Source organism: Belonocnema kinseyi, chromosome 2 (genome assembly GCF_010883055.1).
Source record: "Belonocnema kinseyi isolate 2016_QV_RU_SX_M_011 chromosome 2, B_treatae_v1, whole genome shotgun sequence".
In the NCBI taxonomy this organism is placed as follows: domain Eukaryota; kingdom Metazoa; phylum Arthropoda; class Insecta; order Hymenoptera; family Cynipidae; genus Belonocnema; species Belonocnema kinseyi.
In genome coordinates this window covers 92227368-92252551 of record NC_046658.1, presented here as the reverse complement: position 1 = coordinate 92252551, position 25184 = coordinate 92227368, and the positions used below count along the sequence as shown (strand labels likewise).

Here is a 25184-nt window from a genome sequence, read left to right as displayed (position 1 = left end):
ATTTATTTACAGTGCATGAAGCAAGGGCAGTGATTCTAGCAGGAGGGACGATGGAACCTATGTCAGAATTTAAGGAACAATTGTTTATTGGCGCTGGCGCTAATCCAGAAAGAATCATTACTTTTTCCTGTGATCATGTGATTCCTAAAGAAAATATTCTGACGAGTGTTGTTACACGAGGTCCCACTGGAATCGAGTTTGAATTCAATTTTCAAAACAGAGGAAATGAGAAGATGGTAATTTAAAATTATTCCGGAACACACCATTTTTGTTATTATTTCTGCTAAAATTTTTAATATTTGACACTTTTTTTTAGAGATATGACCTAAAGACTCCTTGGATTTTTTGTTAAATCTTGAAAACCGGGAAATCTTCCTGCATTTTTCACGAGAACCTTGAATTTGAATTATTATTATTATTATTATTTTTTTCAAAACGATAATTTTATTGAAATGCCAAAAGTACTTCAAATCTTTTAGTTCATTATGAAAGAAGCTTCTTATTTAGAAAAAATCTTGCCGCTGAACATTTTTTCTTTATCAAGATGTAATTTATCTTTTTTTTATTACAGTATTAATAAAGAGATTTTAAGGCGAATGCGAAATATTTAAGAAAGATTTCACAAAGATTTAAAAGATTTCAAGGAATTCAAAGATTAAAAAAAGGCGTGTCAATGATTTTAAAGATTTAAAAAAAGGGTATAGTAAACAATATTTCTAAGATTGCAAAACATTTCAAATATTTTGAACAATTTCAAAATTGTTTAGGATATATTAAACGATTTCACACAAGTTTCAAATATTATACAAAAAATTCATGAAGATTTAAAAGAATACAAGAAATTCAAAGATTTCAACAAATTTCAAAGATTTAAAATCATTTTAATTTTTTAGAAGATTTCATAAGATATCACAAAGATTTGAAATAATCCGAAAATTTCAAACGAATAAAAAAGATTTCTGAAAGATTTCACAAATATTTCAAAGACTTCATAAGGATTTAAAAAGAATACAAGAATTTCAAAGGTTTCAAAAAGAGTGCAGTATACAAGTTTTAAAGATTTAAAATTTTTTTAAACATTTCTAAAGATTTCAAAATGTTTAAATAAATTGGAGAAGATTTTTTAAAGATTTCAATGATTTCTAACGAGTGGAAAAGATTGCAGGAAAAGGATCAAAGAAAGATTTCAAAAATATTTCAAAATATTTCAACAAATTTCACGAAGTTTTCGCAGATTTAAAAGATTTCAAAACCTTTTAAATATTTTAACCGATATCAACATTTTTTAGATGACCTCAAAAGTTTTCAAGTATTTCAGTGATTTTTAATGACAAAAACAATTTTTCAGAAGTATTTCACAAACATTTCACAGATTTCGTTAAGATTTAAAAAAACTATACAAAGATTTCAAATATTTTAAAGATTTTAAAGATTTTGCAAAAGCTTTAAAAGATGCCGAAAGATTTTGCAAAGATTTTACAGAAATTTCAAGCTTTCACTAAAGTTTGTAATACTTAAAACAAATTCCCACGAATTCACAAAGATTTCAATGATTTCAAAGACTTTACAAAAATTGAAAAATATTTCCAAAGAGATCACAAAGACGACTTATGTTTGCAAAAAATTACGAATTTATTTATTTATGGTTCTGTCTTCTTTAGAAATTTTTGGCCAAGAAAATATCAAATGGCTCATTTTTTACATGTATAAAAAATGTTTATTTCATTATTTAATTTAAAAAATGGATCAAAAGGATGAATTTTCAACACAGAAGAACAATTTTTCACCAAAAATATGAATTTTCAACAAAATACATTTTTTTTAAACCAAATAATTGAATTTCTATTATATAATAAATATTATTAAATATTATTATTAATAATATTGTAATATAAAATTACTTTATATTAATAATAATGTTAGATGTTATGAAAGTATAAAATTAAATTATATATTAACTAAATCGTAAAATGTGAATTTTCAACGAAACACTTACTTTTCATCTCCAACAGATTAATTTTTTACCAGGCAGGTGAATTTTGAACCAAAAATTATGATTTTTTACCGAAAGAGATGAATTTTTAAATAAAAAAGATGATTGTGAAAAATTGTTGAATTTTCAACCAAAAAATATGAATTCTCAACAAAAAATGTAATGGTTGATATTTTAACCAAGATAAGATTTTCACATTAAATCAAAACAGTTGAATTGAATCAAAATACACGAATTTCTAACAAGATAGTTTAAAATTTAACCAAAACAGATTAATTTTGAATCACTTGAATTTTTCAGTAGAAAATATAAATTTTCCACCAAAAGAGAATAAATATCAAATCAAAAAGCCGAAATTTAAACAAAAACGATTTTTCAGTTCAATTTTAAACCCGAAAAAGTGAATTTTCAGCCTAAAATTTTATATTCAACCGTAAGAAATTAAATTTTAACCAGATAGTTGCATTTTTAACCAAAAAGATAATTTTTCTACAGAATGAGATTAGCTTTCATATGAAAAAGATGAATCTTCAACACAGAATATTAATTTTTATCCAAGAATATTAATTCTTAACAAAATACATTTTTTTATTAAATAATTGAATTTCTATCCAAGAACGTTAATTTTCTACCAGAAAAGATAAATTTTCAACAAAAAACGTTAATTTTTGACCAAATATTGAAATTTTTAACTAAAAACATGATTTTTTAACACAAAAGATTAATTTTCTACCGAAAAATATAAATATTATATGGTAAATAAATTTAAGTTACATAAATTAATATATATAAAATATTATTAAATAATATGATTAATAATATTTTAATACAATATTATTATATATTATTATTATTATTATTATTATTATTTATGTTAAATGTTATAAATATATAAATATAACATTAAATTTTATATTAAATAATCTGAAAATGTGAATTTTCTACAAAATACTTAATTTTCATTCGTAGCAGAATAATTTTTAACAAAAAATTTGCATTTTCATCCAAAAAACTGATTTTTTTACATAAAGAGATGAATTTTTAACTAAAAAAGATGATTGTTCAAAATAGAAGATTATTTTTCTACCAAAAGAGTTTTTAAGACGAGAGAAAAAATTCGATCAAATTGTTTAATTTAAAAATAATTTAATTTCGAACCAAATAATACAATTTTTAACCAAACTAGATGAATTTCTAAGCAAGTATTTGATAGTAAACTTTTTGAAGAAGAAACCTAACTTTCAACCAAAAGAGAATAAATATCAAATAAAAAAGCCGAACTTTGAACAAAAATTATTTCTCAGTTGAATTTTCAACCAGAAAATGTGAATTTTCAACACAAAATGTTATATTCAACCGTAAGAAATTAATTTTTAACCAGTTAGTTGTATTTTTTATAAAAAAAAGATTTTGCTACAGAATGAGATTCATTTTCATATGAAAAAGATGAATCTTCAAGACAGAAGTTTAATTTTCTACAAAAAATATAATTATTATATATTAAATAACTTTAAATTATATACATCTTTGTATGATAAATATTATTAAATACTATTATTAATAATAATATAATAAATTATTTTTTTATATTATTAATGTTAAATGTTATTATTATATAAATATCAAAGTAAATTATATATTACATGAATCCGAAAGTGTGAATTTTCAACCGTAACAGATTAATTTGTAATCAAATGTTTGTATTTTGAACTGAAAAAGCTGATTTTTCTAAACAAAGAGTTGAATTTTCAACTAAAAAAAAATGATTGTTCAACACAGAAGATTACTTTTTTACCAAACAAGTTTTTAAGTCAAGAGAACAAATTCGTTCGAATTGTTTAATTTTAAAATAATTAATTAATTAATTTAAAAATAATTCAATTTTGAACAAAAAAATGAAATTGCTAATCAAACAAGATGAATTCTTAGGTAAGTATTTAATAGTAAACTTTTTGAAGAAACAAATTAACTTTCAACCAAAAGAGAATAAATATCGAATCAAAAAGCCGAACTTTGAACAAAAACGATTTTTCAGTTAAATTTTCAACCCGAAAATGTGAATTTTTAACAAAAAATTATATATTTAATCGTAAGAAATTAATTTTTAATCACTTAGTTGCATTTTTTATAAAAAAAAGATTTTGCTACAGAATGAGATTAATTTTCATATGAAAAAGATCAATCTTAAACGCAGAAGATTAATTTTCTACCAAAAAATATAAATATTATATAATTAATAAGTTTAAATTATATCAATTGTTATATAATAAATATGATTGAATACTATTATTAATAATATTATAATAGAATATTATTTTATATTATTATCAATGTTAAATGTTATTAATTTATAAATATAAAATTAAATTATATATTAAATATTCTGAAAATTTGAATTTGCAACAAAACATTGAATTTTTATCCGCAATAGATTAATTTTTAACCAAACAGTTGAATTTTCAACCAAAAAAGCTGATTTTCTAAACAAAGAGGTGCATTTTTAACTAAAAAAGATTATTGTTTAACAGGGAAGATTAATTTTCTACCAACAAAAGTTTTTAAGTCAAGAGAAAAAAATTCAATCAAATTGTTTAATTTTCAAAGCAAAAAGATGAATTTTCAACAAAATAATTCAATTTTGAACCAAATAATAACATTTTTAACCAAATAGGTTGAATTCTTAACCAAGAATTTCTTAGTAAACTTTTTTAAGAAAAAAAGAACTTTAAATAAAAAATAGTTGGATATTCTTACTTGCAACCCTTAATAGAACTTTTAAAAAATGTATAAAAAGATCAAAGCGTTCAAGAGTCAGGAATTTTGAAAAAATTAGCAAATCAGAGAATTTCTATGTTTTAGGGAATTTTAAAGCGTTTTAAAAATTGTAGGATAAAGAATTTTCTAGGATTATGGAAGGTATGGAGCAATTTTACAGGACCTATAAGTTTTAAAAATATATCACGTTATTTTATCAAATTTCGGAGGGTTTCAATAATTTTAATGGATTTTAATTTATCCTACATTTTGCGAATTCTCTGGAATTTTATGAAATCTCATAAATTTTATGAATTCACTTAAATTTCTTCAATTTACTTAATTTTTTCTAAATTCAATTAACTCTGCTTAATTCAATGCTTTTTCTTAAATGTCTAAAAGCTTTTATCTAATTGATCCTAAGGATTATTTGGTAAAATGAAAAGAGGATTTGAAATAGTTAAAAATATTTTTTCAAATCCCTTGGCATTTTCAAGAGCTTTAAAAAGTTTCAAAGAATTTCAAAAGATATCAAAGGATTTTATATATTTTAAAAGACGGGAATATTTTAGGATATTTTAAATGATTCCAAGGCATTTTCCAGAGATTTAAACAATTTCAAAGGATTTCTACAGTTTTTAATGATTTAAAGGAATTAAAAAACATTTGCATGCATTTATAATGTTTCAACTGATTTCGAAGAACCTATTCACAAGAAGTGAGAAATTTCGTAGGGCCCTGAATTCTTATTAATTTATCCTGAATTCCTTAAAATTCCTTTTGAATTCTCCTAAATACGCTCAATTCCACTCAATTCAATGGATTTTAAAAAACTTTTGGTGTGATTTATCTTGAAGTCTTTAAAAGTTACCTTAAATTCTTAGAAATTGCATCATATTCTTTTAAACTTTCTTTACATTTTTTAAACATCTCAAACTTACTCAGTTCAATGCAGTTTTTCATATTTTTTAATTGTGTTGAATTCATTTGATTGTTTTTAAAGTTCAGTTTTGATATTTTATGCATTTTATCGAATTCTTTTCAATTCCCGCCAATTCCTCTATAGTCACTAAAATTTCACTAAAATAAATAGATTTTTTCGATTTAAAAACAATTTTCCTAATTCATATGAATTCTTTTGAATTTAACTTGAGTTTTTTTGTAGCGCTTAGTCTCTTTTTTATAAGAAATTAATAAGGTTTCAATGATTTGAAGAAATTTGAAATTATTTTTTGGAATTCACAATGTATTCTCATTAATTTATCCTGATTTTTTTTTAATTCTTTGAAATTCTCCTGATTTTTTTTAATTCGTATGTATTCTTCTAAATTTACTGAAATTACTTCAAAATTATTGAATTCAATTAAGCTTTTGTTATTTTTTTAAAGTCTTTTCAATTTATTTGACTTTTTTTAATATACCTCGAATTTTCATAAGTTTCATTAAATTCTTCTGAAAACTGGGAAATGACTGGGAATTTTATGAGATCGGGGAAAACCGGGAAATGACAGTGAATTTATTTTTGACGGGGAATTTTACAAAATTTTTAGAATAAAAATTTTGTCAACCGGTTTTTAAATAATTTGTTGAAATGTGATTTTTATAAATTATTTTATCATTTAGTTTAGAATGTTTAATTTGAAAACCTATCACTTAAAAAATTTTCCGTTTTAGATTTTTAATTTTTAAAAGCATTTATTTTAATTTAAAGAATTTTAAAATGCAGTTTTAAAGGTAAAAATAAATTAAAAATTAGAAGTTTTTAGAATCGAAGATATTTTTATAGAAAACAGGATGGCCGCCGTACCGGGTAACCAGGAATTTTACGAATTTTCAGAAGAAAAATCTGCCCAAGTTCAATTTTAACAGTTTTTTAAATAATTAAAGTGCAGTTTTGAAGATTTAATCAATTACACATTAAAAGCCTTTGAAGTTGAAAATTGTTGATGAAAAACATTTTCATTTTATCAACTGTAAACATAAATAAATAAATAATTTTTTCAATGAATCTGTACCCTAAGTATAGAAATATGAACAATAATTGATTTGACCAAACAATCCTAGACCCGTTCAAAATTTGAGAATTTCTGATTGTAACTGTTTCAATTCGAAAGTCTTAATAAGAATTGAAATTAATATATCATTTATTCTGATAATTTTATTTTTTAATAAAAAATTTCGTGATTTATCAATAATTTATTTTTAATTCCGAGTTTCAGGTCTTCCTTTATATAATTTTTCCATTAAATTTAATAAATAAATTTATTAATATATTATTTCTATTAATTAATTAAAAATAAATCCATAATAATATAGTCATAATTAAAGGTTTTTATTAAATTTAAAATATTGTGAGTCTAAATTATTTAATTTTTATCCCATTTAATTTGAAATTTCTTAATGCAGAAAAAGAATAAGTTTTTAATATTTAGCAATATTTCACTGTTCATTTAAGAAGAGTAAATGGAAACCAAATATTTAAAAGAAAACAGTTTGAAACTGAATTGTTATACATAGAAAGCTTTGAATATTTAGATTTTCGAAGAACTTTTAAACCTTTAGCGTTACAATTTTAATTGTTCAGTTTGAAATGTGTTCATTTTATTAGTGAAATTTTTAAATTTTGACGTATAAATAATAATTGAACACTTATTATTTGTAGAGAAAATTTGAGCAATTTTAAGAGATATTTAAGAGTTTTGAAAAGATTAAAAACTAATTAAAATCTTGAAATTATTTCAAGTAATGTAAACGAAGTGTGTTAACATTTTTTTCAGAACTTCTAAATATATTTTTAAATTAATCGAAATTTTCCTACAATTTTTGAAAGTCCTGCAAATTAAAAAAAAATCCTTAAAATCTTTCATTTTTTGTTTGAAATCTGCAAAATCTACATTTTATTTTAAATTCGGCTGTTCTATTATTATTTATAAATTCAAATTCAATTTTCTTTAATTTTCAGGATTTTCTAAAAGTTATAGAAAAAATTTAATTCATTTTGAAATATATTTAAAAGTTCAGAAAAAAAATTCAAAAATTATTTTAAATTTGAAAAAATTTAAAGCCACTTCTAGATTTCTCAAGATTTTGAAATAAAATTTTACAGCTTTTAAAAGATACCTAGACCGTTTAAAATTAAAATAATTTAACTAAATTATTTTTTAATTCTAAATGTGTGTAGCTTAAAATTACTTAAAATAATATAATTTTGAAAAATTTTAAAGTTCTTCGCTTGATTCTTTAATTTAGACTATTGAAAATGTTAACGTGGATTTATATTTTTGGAAATAAATCTGAATCTTTGAACTATATAATTGATAAAAGTTCTAAATTTTTCAGTTTATTTGCATTTCATTTAACATTGTTTAATTGAAAAGTTTTAGTACCTTCTATTCGGTGCGTGTTAATTTTTGAGTTTTAATCATTTATTGACTAAAGAATAACATTTTAAATAAACATTAAGGTTCATTTTTAATAAATTAGAAATATTACGTTAGAAAAGAGGATATTTTGCTGAAAAATTAAAGTTTAAAAAAATTTGTGACACTATTTAGACTTTTTTTTATCCGTGGAGTCGCCTGTTATTAGCAAAAAGAGTATTTTTCACTAAAATGAATTCTTATTTTAGATGTGTGAATTGGGTCGTGCCTTGCAAAATATTTGCAATATTGTACCAGCTGGGATTGTCGTATTTTTGCCATCTTACGGCTACGAAGAAATGCTTTACAAATATTTAGAATCCTCCGGAGTTTTGGCAAAGCTTCGCAACAAAAAGTGTGTTTTTCGAGAACCGAAATTAGCATCCCAAGTCAACCAAGTTCTAGAAAAATATGCGCAGATCGTGAAAAATCCTCCGAAGCCCCAAAATGGTTCATTATTGTTCAGCGTTGTCGGTAAGGATCTTTTTAAAGAAATTCACCTTAGCAGGGAAATATTAGAAATTGAAAAAAAAAATAAAATGAGTGAGGGAGCTTCTGTAAAAAGCATTTTAAGTGAATATTTTTAGAAAAACTATTTCTGCTGCATAGTCAATTTTATTCCTTTTTTTGAGGACAAAGCCTCTATAGTTACTTTTTTAAATGAAAATATAAAACACTTGATTAAAACTCTAGTCACTTTTTTGAATAAATTAAATCAGCGAAACCCAAGAGTTAATAATATAATAATATGTTAATACAAAGTTTGGAAACAAAACAATAATTTAAAAATTGTTTAAAATTATTTTACATAAATAAAATTTGGTCTTAGAGCCAAATTTTTTTTTAATAGAAAATGACCTTTTTGGTCATTTACTAAGGTAAAATAGCATAATCTAAATATTACCTTGAAAATTTATTCAGATTTTTTAAACTTCCGTAAAATTATTAAAAACTTTAAAAATCCCCTAAAATTATTGAAATCAATTGAAAATTCTTGAAACCTTTTAAATTCCTTATAAACTTTAAAGTTTTTGAAAAACCTTTAGAATCTTTTAATATATCCTAAAACTAAAGGGTCATAGATTTCAAATTTTGTGTAATCATTACAATCCTTCGAAATCTATTGACATTTTTTAGATCTCTTGAAAAGTCATTGAAATCTTTTCAAATAATTTTAATATTTTTTAATATTTTCGAAATTCTTCGAAATTTCTCAATTATTTGTGAAAAAATGATTTGAAATGCATCAAATTATTATACAATCCAGTGACAATTACATAAAATCTGACATTTCCTTGAATCCTAGAAAATTGATTTAAATCCTTGAAAATAATTCCAATCCTCTGAAATCTGATAAAAATCCTTGAATTTTTTCAAATATTAATATAAATAAGTTTTGAGATATTTTAAAAGATTCTGAAGGATATTATCAGATTTCTAAATATTCAAGAAATTAAAAAATGTTCAAGGTGTTTCCAAATTCTAATCTTGTAACAGTTTTAAAACAAAAGTGAATTGAAAGAGATTAAAAAAAACTGCAAGTGAATCTTAAACAATTAAGAAATATATAAAATATAATGAATTTCGTATTTTTTAAAAATAAATTTAGAAAAATTGAAGAGAATTTAATAGAATCTGATGAAAGAATTAAAGGAAAAATAATTAAAAAATTTTAAAGTATTTATTTGCTTAATTCGGAATAAATTAAATAAATACTTTTTAAAAATCTATTAAATTGACAAGAATTGAGAGGATTTAGAAGAATCCAAGTGAATTAAAAATGCGAGAGAGTTAAAAAAAATTGAAAAGAATTCAGGGTAAATTAATAAGAGTTCAGGATGAATTATGAATTAATTACAAAAAATATTTGAAAATCTCTTAAAATCTCTGTAACAAAAATCTTGTGGACGAATTCTTTGAAATCCGTAAAAATATAATAAAATCTCATCAAATTCTACGAAATCTGATATTTCCTAAAAATCTTAAATAATTATTAAAATTCTCCTCAATCATATAAAAACCTTTAGAATTTTTTTAAATATCTTAAAACCTTATAGGTTGTGAAGATTGTTGCATATTTTCAAAAATTTTAGGAATTCTTTAGAACCTCATAAAAATCTGTTAAAATCCCTTTAAATTTTTTAAAGATCTTGAAAATCGCTCGGAGATTTTAAAAATATGCTAAGATTTTTTTAATCCGTTGGATAACCTTCAAATGAAAAAAAATATCTTTAAAATCCTTTGAAATATCTTGAAGGTTTGGAAAGATCTTATAAGTCCCTTGGAATCTTTAAAAATAGCTTAAAATTTCACAGGTACTGCAAAATCGTTTCATATCTTCCAAAATTCTAGGAAATTATTAGAACTGCATGACAATTTTTTTTAAATTCCTTAAAAATATTAAAATCCTTTGAAATTTTTCGAAATTCCCTGAAACTTTTTAAAGCTCATGAAAATTCCTTTAAAGATGTCAAAATGCTGTATGTTGTTTCACAAGCTCCAAGGTATTTTTAAATACCTTGAAAATTTATTAAGGTCTTTAAAATTCCTTAAAATTTTTTAAATTACACTAAAATTTGGTTATTTTTATAATTATTAAAATTTTTGAAAATCCCTTAGAATCTTAAAATATTAAAAAACTTATTGATCGTAGGTTTTAAAATCCTTAAAATCATGAAAATCCGACGAAATCCTTTGAAAGTTGTTGAATCTTTTAAAACTGCCTGAAAATGTTTTAAAATTCCCTGAAATATTTCAAATTGTTTGAAATCCCATTAAACTACTTAAATCGATTTAAAATTCTTCGAAATCTTTTTAAGTATCCTGAAATTTTTTTAATTATTTAAAATCTTTAGAATTTCTACGGAATCTCTCAATTCTTTTTAATAAGTTCATTGAAATCCTTGAAAATTGATTAAAATCATTTTAAATCATTCAAATACTTAGAAATCTGATGAAAAAACCTTGAACATTTTTGAAATAAATATGTATTCTTTACAACTGTATGCAGTTTTTTCCCCTCAAAATAATTAAAATCCTTGGGAATCCCTTGAAGTTTGTTCAATCTTTTGAAAACGATTAGAATCTTTTAAAATACCGTAGAATATTTAAAATCATTTGAAATCTTTTGAACTCTCTTTAAAGTTTTTAAAGCTCTTCAGAATCACTTAGAATCTTTTTAAAAAACCCTGAAATATTTTATATATTTTGAAATCTTTTGAGAGCCCTTGAAACTGTTTAAAGATCTTGACAATTCGTTAAATTTTTAAAAATATCCTAGAATCTTTCATAATTGTCGGAATCGCTTCAAATTATTTAAATCTATTAAAAATTCCACATGATACTTTACAACCTTTAAAGTATTTCTAAATAGTACCTTGAACATTTTATCCAGGTCTTGAAAATTCTTTGGAATCTTTTAAAATAACCCGAAATGTTTCAAATTCTTTGAAATTCCATTAAATTACCTAAATCGATTTAAAATTCTTCGAAATCTTTCAAAGTATTCCAAAGATTTTTTTAATTATTTAAAATCTTTAGAGATTTTTAAACCCCTTGAAACTTTTTTAATATCTTGAAAATTCCTTGAATTTTTAAAAATATCCTAAAAATATCCTAAAAACCGTCGGAATCACTTACAATTATTTAAATGTATTGAAATCCTACTCAATTACTGCAATAAATTAAACATTTATTAGAATTTTTTTTAATACCTTGAAATCTTTTGAATCCCTTAGAATTTTTTAAAGCTCTTAAAAATTCTTATTACAAATTCACTTCAAATTATTGAAATCTATTGAAATATTAACAAATCTTTGAAATACTAGGAAATTTCTCAATTATTTTTGAATAAATTATATGAAATCCATTAAAATATTATAAAATCCTATGAAAATGGCATGAAATCTTATATTTCCTTGAATCATAGAAAATTTATTTAAATCCTTGAAAATCATTTAAATTCTTTGAAATCTGGTAAAAATCCTTGGATTTTTTTCAAATATTTACCTGAATTTAGTATTTTTGAAATAAATTAAGAAAAGTTCAAGAGAATTTAAAAGCATTTGATGAATGAATTAAGAGAAAGATAATGCTCAATTTTAAAATTATTTCTTTGTGTCCGAATAAAATAAAGAAATACTAAAAAAATATATTGAATTGATGACAGTTGTGTGAATTTCGAAAAATGCAAGTGAATACAAAAATGCAAGAGAATTTCAAAGAATTAAAAATAATTCAGAATAAATTAATAAGAATTGAAGGTGAATTACGAATTAATTGCAAAAAAATATTTGCAAATCCCTTAAAATCTCTGTAACTAAATCTTTGTGGATGAATTCTTTGAACTCCATGAAAATATGATAAAATCATATGAAATTCTATGAAATCTCACGATATTTCCTCAAATTCTAGGAAATTCTTTAGAACCCCATAAAAATCTGTTGAAATCCCTTGAAACTTTTTATATATTTTGGAAATGCTTCGGAAGTTTTAAAACTTCCCTGAGATTTTTAAAATTCTTTGGATATTGAAATCTATTAAAAATTCCTTTGATTTATTTAAAATACCCTCAAATATTTTATATTGTTTGAAATCTTTCGATACTTTTAAAGCTCTTTGAAATCTCTCGAAGCAGTTAAAAAATCTTTCTTTACGCCGCATGAGTTTTTTTTTAATTCCTGTAAAACCATTCAAATCTTTGAAAATCCTTTGATATTTTTCTAATCTTTTAAATTTTAAGGGATTTCCAAGGATTTTTAATGATTTTAGGGTACTTAAAAAAAATTTAAAGGAATTTTTAAGACCTTAATAAATTTTCAAAGAATTTTAAAAGACTTCAAGGGTTGTGGAACATCATACAGTATTAAAAAACTCCAAGCATTTTCAAGAGTATAACAAATTTCAAGGAATTTCAAAAGGTTTTAATGATTTTGAGGATTTAAAAAAAAATTGCATGCAGTTCTAATAATTTCCTAGAATTTTTGAAGATGTGGAACGATTTTGCAGGACTTATGAAATTTTAAGCTTTTTTTAAAACGGTCAAAGTATTTTAACAAATTTACCAGGATTTCAGAAAATTCCATGTGATATTATTTAATTTCATGAGATTTTATAATATTCTAATGTTTAAAAATTTATTTATTTCCAATAATTGGGGTATTTTGTAGGATTTCAAATATTTTTCATATATTTCAAGGTATGTCCAAAGATTTTAAAGAATTAAAGAAATTGTAGGATATTTGAAAAGATTCCAAGGATTTTTCAATGGTTTTTAAAAATTTTCAATGTATTTCAAAACACTTTAAAGGTTGGAAAATATCTTGGTGTATTTCTGATATATTTTCATAATTTAAAGTTATTCCAAACGATATAAAAAATTCAGAGTTATTTTAAAAGATTCTAAGTCGTATTGAAGAGCTTTAAAAAGTTGAAAGGGAATTCAAAAGATTTAAAAGGATTTTAAATATTTTACGATATTTTAAAACGTTTTAAGGAATTTTAATGGTTTTAAAGGAAAAAATGTGTGCGATGCAAGGAAAGATTTTGTAGGATCTTATGAGTTTTAAGATATTTTTAAAAAGTTCCTGGGATTTTAAAGATCTTTAAAAAGCTTTAAGAGATTTCAAAGGATTTAAAAGATCTTAGGTTTTTTTTCATTTAACAGATTTAATATATTTGAGGGTATTTTTAAGAATTCCAATTAATTTGTAATAGATTTTACTAATTTGTAGGAAATTTTCTGGAAGATGCAGAACGATTTTTCGGTTTTAAAATATTTTTCAAAAATATTTCAAGGATTTTTATCAGATTTTCGAGAATTTAAATTATATTAAGGGTAAAGTAAAGGCTCTCAAGGTATTTTAATAAATTTTCCAGAATTTTAGAAAATATCAGGTTTCATAAAATTTGGAAGCATTTTATAATATTTTCATGGATTCCAAAGAATTCATCCACAAGAATCGAATTAGATAGGTTGAATTTAATTAAAAAATTTAAAATTACCGTTCCATTTATTCAATCATCAAATTCTTCTAAATTCTCTAGAATTTTTCTAAAATTAATTCGAAATTGCTAGATTCATTTAATTTTCTAATATTTGTTGTTATTTTTTTTTAAATTCATAAATTTGTTCAATTATCTCCAATTTTACTGAAATTGTTTTGAATTCTGATAAATTAATCCTGAATTCATTAAAAAACATCTCGACTTCTTATAAATTTGATCGAATTCTTTGGAAATCTGATCAAATCCTTTAGAATCTTTTTAAATAAATATATATTCTTCACAAAAGTATGAAAATTATTCTAATTCCCTTAAAATCATTCTAATATTCGGAAATCCTTGGAAATTTTTGCCTTGGAATCTTTTAAATTACATTCTTGAAATTTAAATTCCTGAAAAATCCAGGATTAATTGAGGAAAAATCAGAAAATAGTTGGGGAATTTGAAAATTAAATTTTGCACTGAACCTTTTTTTTAGAATTTAGACCGATATGATGATAAATTTTGTTCCTAGGTGGAAAATTGAGCGAGGGTCTAAATTTTTCGGATGATTTGGGAAGATGCATCGTAGTTGTGGGGATGCCTTATCCCAATATTAAATCGCCAGAACTACAGGAGAAATTAAAGTATTTGGATGAGAACGTGGTAAGTCTACCAAAATCGATAATAAAGTCAGGGCCTCTCATTCTTCGATTGTAACTCGCTAAATTCTTTAAATCTTAAAATTTGTTTGTCAATAGTTAGAGATTGACGATAGGAAAAATCCGAAAAAATTCACAAATATTCTTTCAACATTTTTTAATGCAGCAAATTTGTTTAAAATCCGAAATATCCAATAATTTCCTTTTTACGGGGATTGATTTACAAATACTTTATTTTGAGAATAAATTTTAGTTCTTTATGAGCTGAATATACTGTAAATATAAATAAATCGATTAATGTTTTTTTACCTGAAGCGGGTTGAAGATGCAAAAAATTGAATTTAATTAAGCGTAAAATAAATAGAAAAATTAATTCTTACGTTCACCATTTTTTGTATATATGTGAAATTATATGCTTGAATTCCACGCAGAAAATTATTTCAAAAATAAATTATGATAACGAAATATTTAATTAATTAATTATTAGCCTTTCTTCTTTTTTTCAGCAATGCAATACAAGTTTTCTTGAGATAATTTTTTGCGCGGATTTCAAATTGACAAAAAATGTTGTTCAATTTTTAAGTTTTTATATATTTTTAATATGAAATAGATACTCTCATAAATTCTTCAGACATATAGTTCTACATATAAAAAATTGCGATATCCATGTCTTTTATTAGTTAAAATTGATGTATGTTTTTGAAAACTCGTCTTTTCTGTAGAAAATAATTTTCCTCGTTGATTATTCACGAGTTGGATGGAAAATTCAACTTTTTGGTAAAAAAGTAATCTAATCTGTAGGGAATTTAACAATTCTGTTAAAAAGTAATTTTTTGGTTTCAAAATTCAATGGTTCTATTGAAAATTCGTCTTTTGTATTGTAGAAAGTCGCTTTTTTTGGACTTAAAATTAATATTTTTAATTGAAAATTTAAGTATTCCAGTTGAAGATTCTTCATTTTTGTTCAAAAATTCATTTCTTGATTATAAATTCGACTATTTTCTTGAATATTATATTTTTTTGTAAAAGATTTCTTTTTTGTTTAGAATTGAAAATGTAGGTATTTCATTTTTGGTTGCAAATTTATCTTTTTCAGTTGAAAATTCTAGTGTTTAAAAATTCAACTAGCTGATTAATATTCGAACTAGTCATTAAAAGTTCATTTTTCAGTTTTTTGGTTTTAGGAGATCATTGCTTACTTTGGTTAAAAATTTAATTATTTTATTAAAAGGTCGTAGTTTCTTGGTTAAAAATTTATTTTTATGATATAGATTTATCTATTTCAATCGAAGATTCTTCAGTTTCGTTGAAAAATCATCTTCTTTATTAAAAATTTGACTATTTTCCTGATTATTCGATGTGAAAAATTATATTTTAACAATAAAAATGTAAGTGCTTTATTTTGGTAGAAAATTTATACTTTTTAGTTAAAAATTCAACTATATGGATTAAAAGTTATCCTTTTAATTGAAAATTCGACTGTTTGACTAAAAATTCATGTATTATTTTTAAATTCTTTTTTTTTTTGATTGAAAATTGAACTATCTGCACGAATATTTTTTTTCTTTGCTTACAAATTTAACTATATCATTGAAAATCGTTTTTTATTTATTTTTTAATTGAAAATTTAATTATCCCAGTTGAGGATTCTTTATTTTAGTTGAAAATTCATTCTTTGATTATAAATTTGACTATTTTGTTGAATACTTTTTTTTTGTTGTACTAGATTTCTCATTTTAAATGAAAATGTAATTATTTCATTTATGGTTAAAAAATGATCTAGTTAAGTTAAAAATACAACTGTTATTTGGATAAAATTTTGACTTTTTCAGTTGAATATTCAACTATTTTGTTGAAAATTTAACTACTCGGTTGAAAGTAGGAATACTTTGTTAGTTGAAAAATTTATTTTTCTCTTTGAAGGTGTAGCTTTATCTAATTTTATTAATTTTTTTTTTATCCATTCGAAGATTCTTCATTTTAGTTGAAAATTCATCTCTTTTTTAAAAAATTGGACTATTTTGCTGAATATTCGATATTTTTGCACAAGTTACTTTTTACACTAAAATATAAGTGCTTCATTTTGGTAAATTTTTTTTTTCGTTAAAAATTTAACTGTTTAGATGAAAAGTGATCTTTTTAGTTGAAAATTCATCTGCTTGGTTAAAAATTCATTTATTATTTGGTTAATTATATTTAGTTAAATATTAATCTACATTGTAGAAAACTAATGTTTTCGGTTAAAACTGTATGTTTTTGTTTGAAAATTTAATTCTTTTGTTCAAATATAATCTATTTTGTAGAAAATTCAACAATTTTGTGAACAAGTCTGTTTTTTGGTTATATGTTCAACAGTTTTGCAAAAAAATCGTCTTTTGTGGACAAAAATTCAACTATTTTGTTAAAAAATAAAAGTATTTGGCTAAGAATTACATTTTTTTTCGAAAAAAAAAACAAAACAATTTTGTTGACAAGTATCCTTTTTGTTTGAAAAGGTCAAAAGGTTTTTTTTGATAATTGGTCTTTTTCTTTGACTTCCAACTGTTTTTTTTACAAAATTAAAATTTCTTTGCGTTAAAATATCAATGATTAAATTTTTTGCCGAGAATTCATATCTTTTAGTTAAAAATTAATCTACTTTGTAAAAAATTCCACAACATTGTTAAAAAGTCAATTTTTTGTTTGAAAATTCATCAATTTGTTTGAAAACTTAACCATTTCATTGAAATATCATTGTTTTTTTGGTTGCATATTTATTTTTAAACTAAAAATTTGACCATTCCATTTTTGGTGAAACATATCTTTTTTATTAGAAGATTTAACTATTTTGTTAAAAATGTATCTATTTCAGTTGAAAATTGATCTATGTATTTTGTTAAACATTCATCTTTTTCGATAAAAAATTAAAGTTCTTAGTTAAAAAATGCACTATTTTGTTAGAAATTCAACAAAATAAAGTATTTATTAATAAATCCCCGTAAAAAGTAAATTATTTAATATTTCCGAATTTCGAAAAATGCATTGTATTCAAGAATGTTGAAATCTTGAAAATGTAAGCTGAAAAGCACAGTTTTTTGGGATGATTTTTCTCCTAAATATTGAGAAAAAAATGGTAGGCTAAAACTGACGAACAATTTATCCTAATGATTTTTTATATAAAACCAAAATTTACCAGAGTTATAATAGCATTTCCAAAATTCCAAAAAACACACGAAAATCAAAATTTTAAGCCAAATAACGCACGGTATGAAAAAAATTCCAGAGAAGAAAAATGTTTCAATTTTTTTATAAATTAACAAATATGACGAAAAAAAGGACATTTCTTCTATTTGACGTTCCCGAACAAATTGTTTCTACGATTTGCCATAAATATACGTTTTTTCAAGTAACAGTGCAAGATATTTAAATGAAAACAATATTATAGAAAAAAATTCTCTCATGATTATAATTGTTTATATTATAAACAAAGTTAATGTACAAATGCATTAATGAGGCATTTTTCGACAGAAATATTCGTTGTTTTCAATGTAATTTTTTTTCATTACGTAATTTGTGATGATTTTACCAAAATTCATAATTTGTTGATTAATCTTATGATTTTTTAAAGAAATTTAATTAACAAATGCATTATTCGGGCTTTTGTTGTCAGACAAATTCGGGGTTTTCAATGGCAGTATTTCAGTTGGTAACTTCATCACGATTTCAGCAACATTCATAGTAAGTTGTTAAATTTTATGATTTCTTCAAACAATTTTAATCAACAAATGCATTAATCAGGTATTTGTCTACAGAAAAACTCGTATTTTTCTATGTCAACTTTTTTAATTAGGAAGTTCATGATAACTTTAGCAAAATTAATAATTCTTTTATCAATTTTACGATTTTTTTAAACAAATATATTAATCAGGCATTTTTTGATAGAAAAATTAGTTTTTACATTCTCATTCATGAGAGTGTAATGTAATCGTCCAAATTTTCGATCTCTCGTTTTTAACGGATCTTTACGTTTTCGCACTCACAGAATCCAAAAATCATAAAATTTTATCGGTGTCTGTCAGACTGTATATATGGTTACCTAAATGTCGTAGCCACGCTAACTTTTAAAGGATTTGTTCAATCAAGTCAGCCTTTGATACACTTCTTATAGTTCCTAACATGAAGGCTAAGTTCGTTAAGCAGATATTTCCAACCAAAATAAAAAAATTTAGAGCATTTTCAAAATTTGAAAAATTTTTTTTTACAAATTTGAAATTCTTTGTCTAAGTGTCTTATAGATGGGGAAAAGACTTGCAAATTATCCAAATAAAATTTTTTATTTAGATGAAAATTAGAAAAGTTATATACTTTTGAAAATTTTAAAAATGTTCAGAGAAATAAAAAATATATATTTTTCTAAAAGATTAAAAAATTTTATTTTAATTCATCACTCAGTTACATTTTTCGATCAGACAAAAATTCAAAAAACTTGAGCTTTTTCAAAATTTAAATAACAATTTTTTATGAGTTTTAGATATTTTTGTCAAATTTTCTGATGCGCGTTAAAAAAATTGCAAATTATCCGAATTACATTTTTAAATTCAATAAAACATCAAAAAGTTATATGCTTTTCAACATTTTGAAAATTTTCTAAAAAAGGAAAAACAAATTTTTCAACAGGTTCAGAAATATCAATTCAAATTTATACTAGATGTAAAATATATGTTTTTCTAAACTATTATCATGAAATTTTGTGATTAGACAAAAGTTCCAAAAGTTGGATGATATTCAACAATATGCAATTTTGATTTTTTAAGAGATCCATAAGTTTAAAACGTTATTTTTAGTAGATTTTAATAAGGTTTACAAATTATTTTGATGAAGTTTTTCAAGTGGACACGAATTATTGAGCGCGAAGCGCGAGTTTCGTAGTGAGAATGTAATCGTCAAAGCTGTAGGTGCTTTGAGAACCTTCTTTAAAATCAAATCGAAAAAAATGCAGTTACAATTTATGGTTGTAATTCCTCAGAAGTTTAAATCACAGTTTTCGATTTATGTTATAGTATTTACAATATTTGAAAAATTTTACTTCAAGTGTTACATAAAACGTACGAAAACGAGCTCAAAGCGCCGCAAGTGCAGCGCGTAATGAGAATGTGCCCGCGCAGCGGGCATATTTTTTTCTATGTCAACTTTTTCAATTAGGAACTTCATGAAAACCTCAGTAAAATGTATAATTTTTTGATCAATTTTGTGATTTTTTTAAAACAAATTTAATGCACAAATGCATTAGAGGGGCATCTGTCGACGGAAAAATTTTTTTTTGCTTCGATGTCAGACTTTTAATTCAGATTTTCAAAATAAATTCGGCAACATTCATGATGAGTTCATAAATTTTATAGTTTTTAAAAACAAGTTTAACAAACAAATTCATTATAGGGCCTCTGTGGACGGAACAATTCGTTTTTTTGGATGTTACTCTTTTTAATGGGGAACTTCATGAAGATTTCAGCAATATTCATAATTGGTCGATGAATTATATATTTTGTTAAAAACAAATGCATTATTTGCGGCCATATGTCGATGAACAAAATTTTTTTTTGATATTCTAATTAAAAAAGTTGCCATAGAAAAAAACGAATTTTTTTGTAGACAAATACCTGATTAGTGCATTTGTTGATTAAATTTCTTTAAATAAATCATAAAATTTATTAACGTATTATGAATGTTGTTGAAATTCTAGTAAAGTTCCCAACTGAAAAGACTGGCATTGAAAACCCCGATTTTTTCTGCTGATAAATGCCCGAATAATTTATTTGTCTATTAAATTTGTTTTTGAAAAATCATACGATTAATCAACAAATTATGAATTTTGCTCAAATTATCATAAAGTTCCTAATTTATAAAAGTTTACATCGAAAAAAATACGAATTTTTCTGTCGAAAAATGCCTGATTACTGCATTTGTCCATTCAATTTGGTGGTAATATAAAAATATATAATCTTATACAAATTTTTTTTTAATATCACATAATTTCAATTCAAATTTCTTGCAATATTACCAAAAAAACGTATGATTATGGAAAATCATAGAAAACATTTTTTCAACAAATAATTTTTTTATAAAAAATGTTGTTTAATATATAATCTGGGAACATCTTGAGCTTATATTTCTCTATGAAACTAGGTGATTTGAACATTTTTCCTGTTATTGACGAGCACCGGGAACATCAAATAGATAAAATGGCCATTTTTTCGTCATATTTGTTTATGTATCAAAAATTGAAAACCCAATTGAAAAATCAGGATCGACCTCATGAATCGAAGTTTCGTCGGTCACTGAGGCAGGGATTTAATTTAGAAGTTAAAAAAAGGTAAGGATGATGTGTAGAACGTATGTGCTACATTTAAATCGTAAAATAAAATAGAGAATGAGCAAATTCAGTTTTTGAAAAACCAGCAGAAGTTGCAATAAAATGTTTAATAACCAATTTTTTTTAAAGAATGCGCATTTTTTAAAAGAGACATTGAAACTACGTCTGTTTTAATATCAGTGCATGTTATTCATTGTACTAATAATATACATTTATGGAAATGATATGTAAGTTGAGATACAAATTCGAGTGCGAAGCATGAGATACGTGATGAGAATGTATTCGTTAAAGCCGAAGGAGCTTTAACAAAAAAGATGTCACTATCACTAAATTACTGTTGTCGATGTTTTGACTTTTTGTTTGAAAAAATCTGTGCACAAGTGTAAGGAATATACAAAAACTGAGCGCGGGGTGCGAGATAAATATATTGTCGAGCGCGAAGTGCGAGAACCAACAGTCACGCGCCCTAGGCGCGCTTAAACTTGCGATCCGCGCGCGTAGCGCGCTATGACAATCTGCCCGCAAGGCGGGCTGATTTTTTATTGAACAATTCAGAGCTTCTTTTGAGCGAGTTGCAATACAAAAAAGTGAGGGCTCCCGACTATAGCATTAATTTTTATATACTTAGGAAGCTATTTGTTAATATTTTATTGAATTGAAGTTTTGGTCTCATATTATTTCTAGAAAAAGGGGGCTGGCAATATTTTTTATGAGAATTCTTGTATGAAGGCTGTGAATCAATGCATCGGAAGAGCAGTTCGTCATAGTCGAGATTATTCTACAGTCGTTCTGCTGGATAAGCGATATTCGACTAAAGTCAATGCGCTTCCAGGCTGGATTCAACGGACCGTGGCAATTAATCAATCTTTTGGATCTGCAATCGGAAGCATGGCCAAATTCTTTGCTCAAAAGCGAGCTGCTAGTAAATAAGTACATATCTGTGAATTAACGCGAGTGAGTTTTGCAATGTTGAATTTTAATTTGAAAATTATATTTTAAACTTTGGTAAATTGCCGAGGGTATAAAAATGTATTATTAGTTTTTTAAAGAATGAAAAAGACAAACACATTTTTAGCAGTTACTACACTAATAAAGTGTGATGTTAAAAATCAGTAAAAGTTATTTTTACAATATAAAAGAGCATCTAAATAATTTGAGTTATTATTTGGATAATACAAAATTATAACACTGAATTATAAATATTTCAGTTCGGAATAATTACAGTGGAGTATCACCTATTTCCCTTTATTAATAAAAGTTTGAAGTTCATTTGCAAGATTGAGTCATTCAATTTGAAGAGAAAAAATTTAATATTTTACAGGGTGGCCACTGGACAGGGAAACCGGGAAATTGCCGGACATTTTTTGAGACCGGGAAAAACCGGGAAATAACAGTGCATGTTTTTTTACCAGGAATTTTACAAATTTTTAGAATGAAAATTTGTCCAAGTTTGATTTCAACAGTTTTTAAAATTATTAGTTGAATTATTATCTTTTTCACTTGTGCTATTAATAAGTTTACAGTGCGTAATTTGAAAATCTTTTCCCTACAAAATATTCCATTTTAGATTTTTATTTATCAGCTTATATTTTTAATTTAAAGAATTTTAAAATGCTGTCTTGAAGTCTTGCAAAATTAAAAATTAGAAGCGTTTGAAGTTGAAACTTTAATGAACTATTTTCAACTTAAGAATAACTTAATAATAATATATTCGTAATTAAAGGCTTTTATTAAATTAAAAATATTATTTCAGTCTAAAATATTCAATTTTTAATCCATGCAATTTCTAATTTGTAAATTAAGAAAACGGATAATTATTGATATTGAGTAATATTTAAATTTTCAGTTCAGACGAGTAAATTGAAACCAAATATTTAAAAGTAAATAATTTAAAACTGAATTTTTTGACATAAAATTGTTGTATTTGAACAATGTTTAATTTGTAAGTGAAATTGTGGAATTTTTATGTACAAATAACAATTAACAAGTTATTATTTGTAGAAAAAAATTTAAGTAATTTTAAGAGATATTTAGATCTTTGGAAAAGATTTAAAATTACTAGGCAAATTAAAAAAAATGTCCTTTAAATCTTCCAGATTCTTTTCCGAGAAGTTTGTAAATCTTGTAAGACCTTTTTAAATATTCTCTTAAAATAATCTTTCCAAATCAAAAATCATTTTCAATTTTCCTAGGAATCCTAAAATAATATTTTTATTCTTTTTGAAGCCTTTCCTAACAATTTCAGGAAATAAAATTTGAAAGCTTCTTAAGGATGTTTAAACTATTTAAAATGAAAATAATAAATAAATAATACCTTAAAATTCCTTAAAATAATATAATTTTGGAAATTTTGATGTTCATTGGTTGAGTTTTTAATTTAGAGCATTGAATATGATAAAGTTGATTTATATTTTGAAACTGAATCAGAATCTTTAAAGTCTATAATTTGTAAAAGTTAAAAATCCAAAATTTGTCAACTTTAAATTTCAATTTTTAAAACTTTAAAATTTCACAGTTCTATTTTGAGTGCTTTAATTTGTAGCTTACTTTTTATTATTTTAAACAGAAAATTGTTTAGCTTTAGAGTTTGAATGTATAAATTTTATTGATTGTGAAAAATGTTTGGGAACCGGGAAACACCCCGGGAAATGACCGAGAATTTTTTCTTCGATTAAAACGGCCATCCTAATTTGAATTACTGGTCACAAACATAACATTATTGTCTACTGAAAAATTGAAAGTACGTGTTTTGATAGCAATTTTATTACCAAATAATAGAATTTTCAACTAATACAGTTAAATTTTGTACCAAAAATAACATAGTTTAATTTTTAGCCGCAAGTGAAATATTTCAATTTTTAATTAAAATCATGAGTTTTCAAATAAGAAGATTGAATTTTACCAAATTTTACGACAAAAAAAAAACGTTTTAACAAAGTATATTTAAAAAAGATGTTAATATTACATAGAAAGCAGTTGAATTTAAACATAAAAGACAAATTTTAAATTATATACTCGATTTTGAGCTTCAAAAACTAGTTTTCAACAAAGAAAATAATAATTTTTCATTAAAGCAGTTACATTTTTAATCGAGAGAAAATAATTTTCCAACAAAAAAATTTGTAACAGAAAATGAAATAGTTCAATTTTCAGTTAAAAAAATAATTGTGAACCAAAAAAGGAGATTTGAAGATAATACTTCAATTTTCAACCTCAACTAATGAATTTTCAAAAAAAAGGTGAATGTTCAACCGAAACATTAATTTTTAACAAATTAGTACAATTTTTAACAAGAAGAAAAAAAGAAAACGAATTTGCAAACAAGGAGAATAATTTTCTAAAAAAAACTGTTTTTGGGAAAAATCGTCTTCTTTTATACTTTTTTTTAATGCAACTGTTTTTGATTAAAAGTTTATCGATTGAAGTTTCTTCTTCTTGGTTGAAAATTTAAATATTTTGTTCAAAATTTGTCTTTCGTTTGTTTTTAATTTATTTTTGTTTAAAAACTTATTTTTTCTATTTTGGATGAAAATTGAAATTGAACGAATACAAGGAAATTGTTTTTTTTGTTTGTTGAATATCTATTAGTTTTGGTTGAAAATGTAATTATTTTGTTCGAGTGTACTTTTTTTGGTTCCTAATTATTTTTTAAACTGAAAATTAAACTATTCCATTTTTGTTACGAATTAATTTTTTTGTTACAAATTCATTTCTTTCAATGAAAATTTAATTTTTTTAATTGAATTTTTTTGTTGAAAATTAATTTTTGATCTTTAAAATTGAGTATTTCATTTAAAATTGGTCTATTTTTTCATTTCATATTAAAATCTTTTATCTTTTGGAATATCAGCTATTTAATTTTTCGTTGAAAATTCATCCTTTTTAGTTCAAAGTTATACTACTCCTCAGTTTCAGCTATGAGTTCCTCATTTGAGTAAAAACGCTTACCGGAGAGCCATCTCTTCAGGTTAGGGAACAAGTAATAGTCGCTGGGGGCCAGGTCTGGTGAATACGGTGGCTGAGGA

The 25184-nt window shown here is 23.7% G+C and overlaps 1 protein-coding gene across 4 annotated transcripts in view; it reads left to right on the top strand.

Moving 5' to 3' along the window:
* The window catches only part of LOC117168557 (ATP-dependent DNA helicase DDX11), a 43106-nt gene extending 20798 nt beyond the window's left edge, over positions 1-22308 (top strand). For all 4 annotated transcript variants that reach the window (XM_033354301.1, XM_033354302.1, XM_033354304.1 and 1 more), the window contains 4 exons: positions 13-236; positions 8376-8640; positions 14684-14814; positions 21844-22308. In XM_033354301.1, the coding sequence (XP_033210192.1) occupies positions 13-236; positions 8376-8640; positions 14684-14814; positions 21844-22089 (866 nt within the window). In that variant the 3' untranslated portion in view covers positions 22090-22308. The remainder of the gene's footprint in view (positions 1-12; positions 237-8375; positions 8641-14683; positions 14815-21843) is intronic.
* The last annotated feature ends 2876 nt before the right edge of the window (positions 22309-25184 follow it).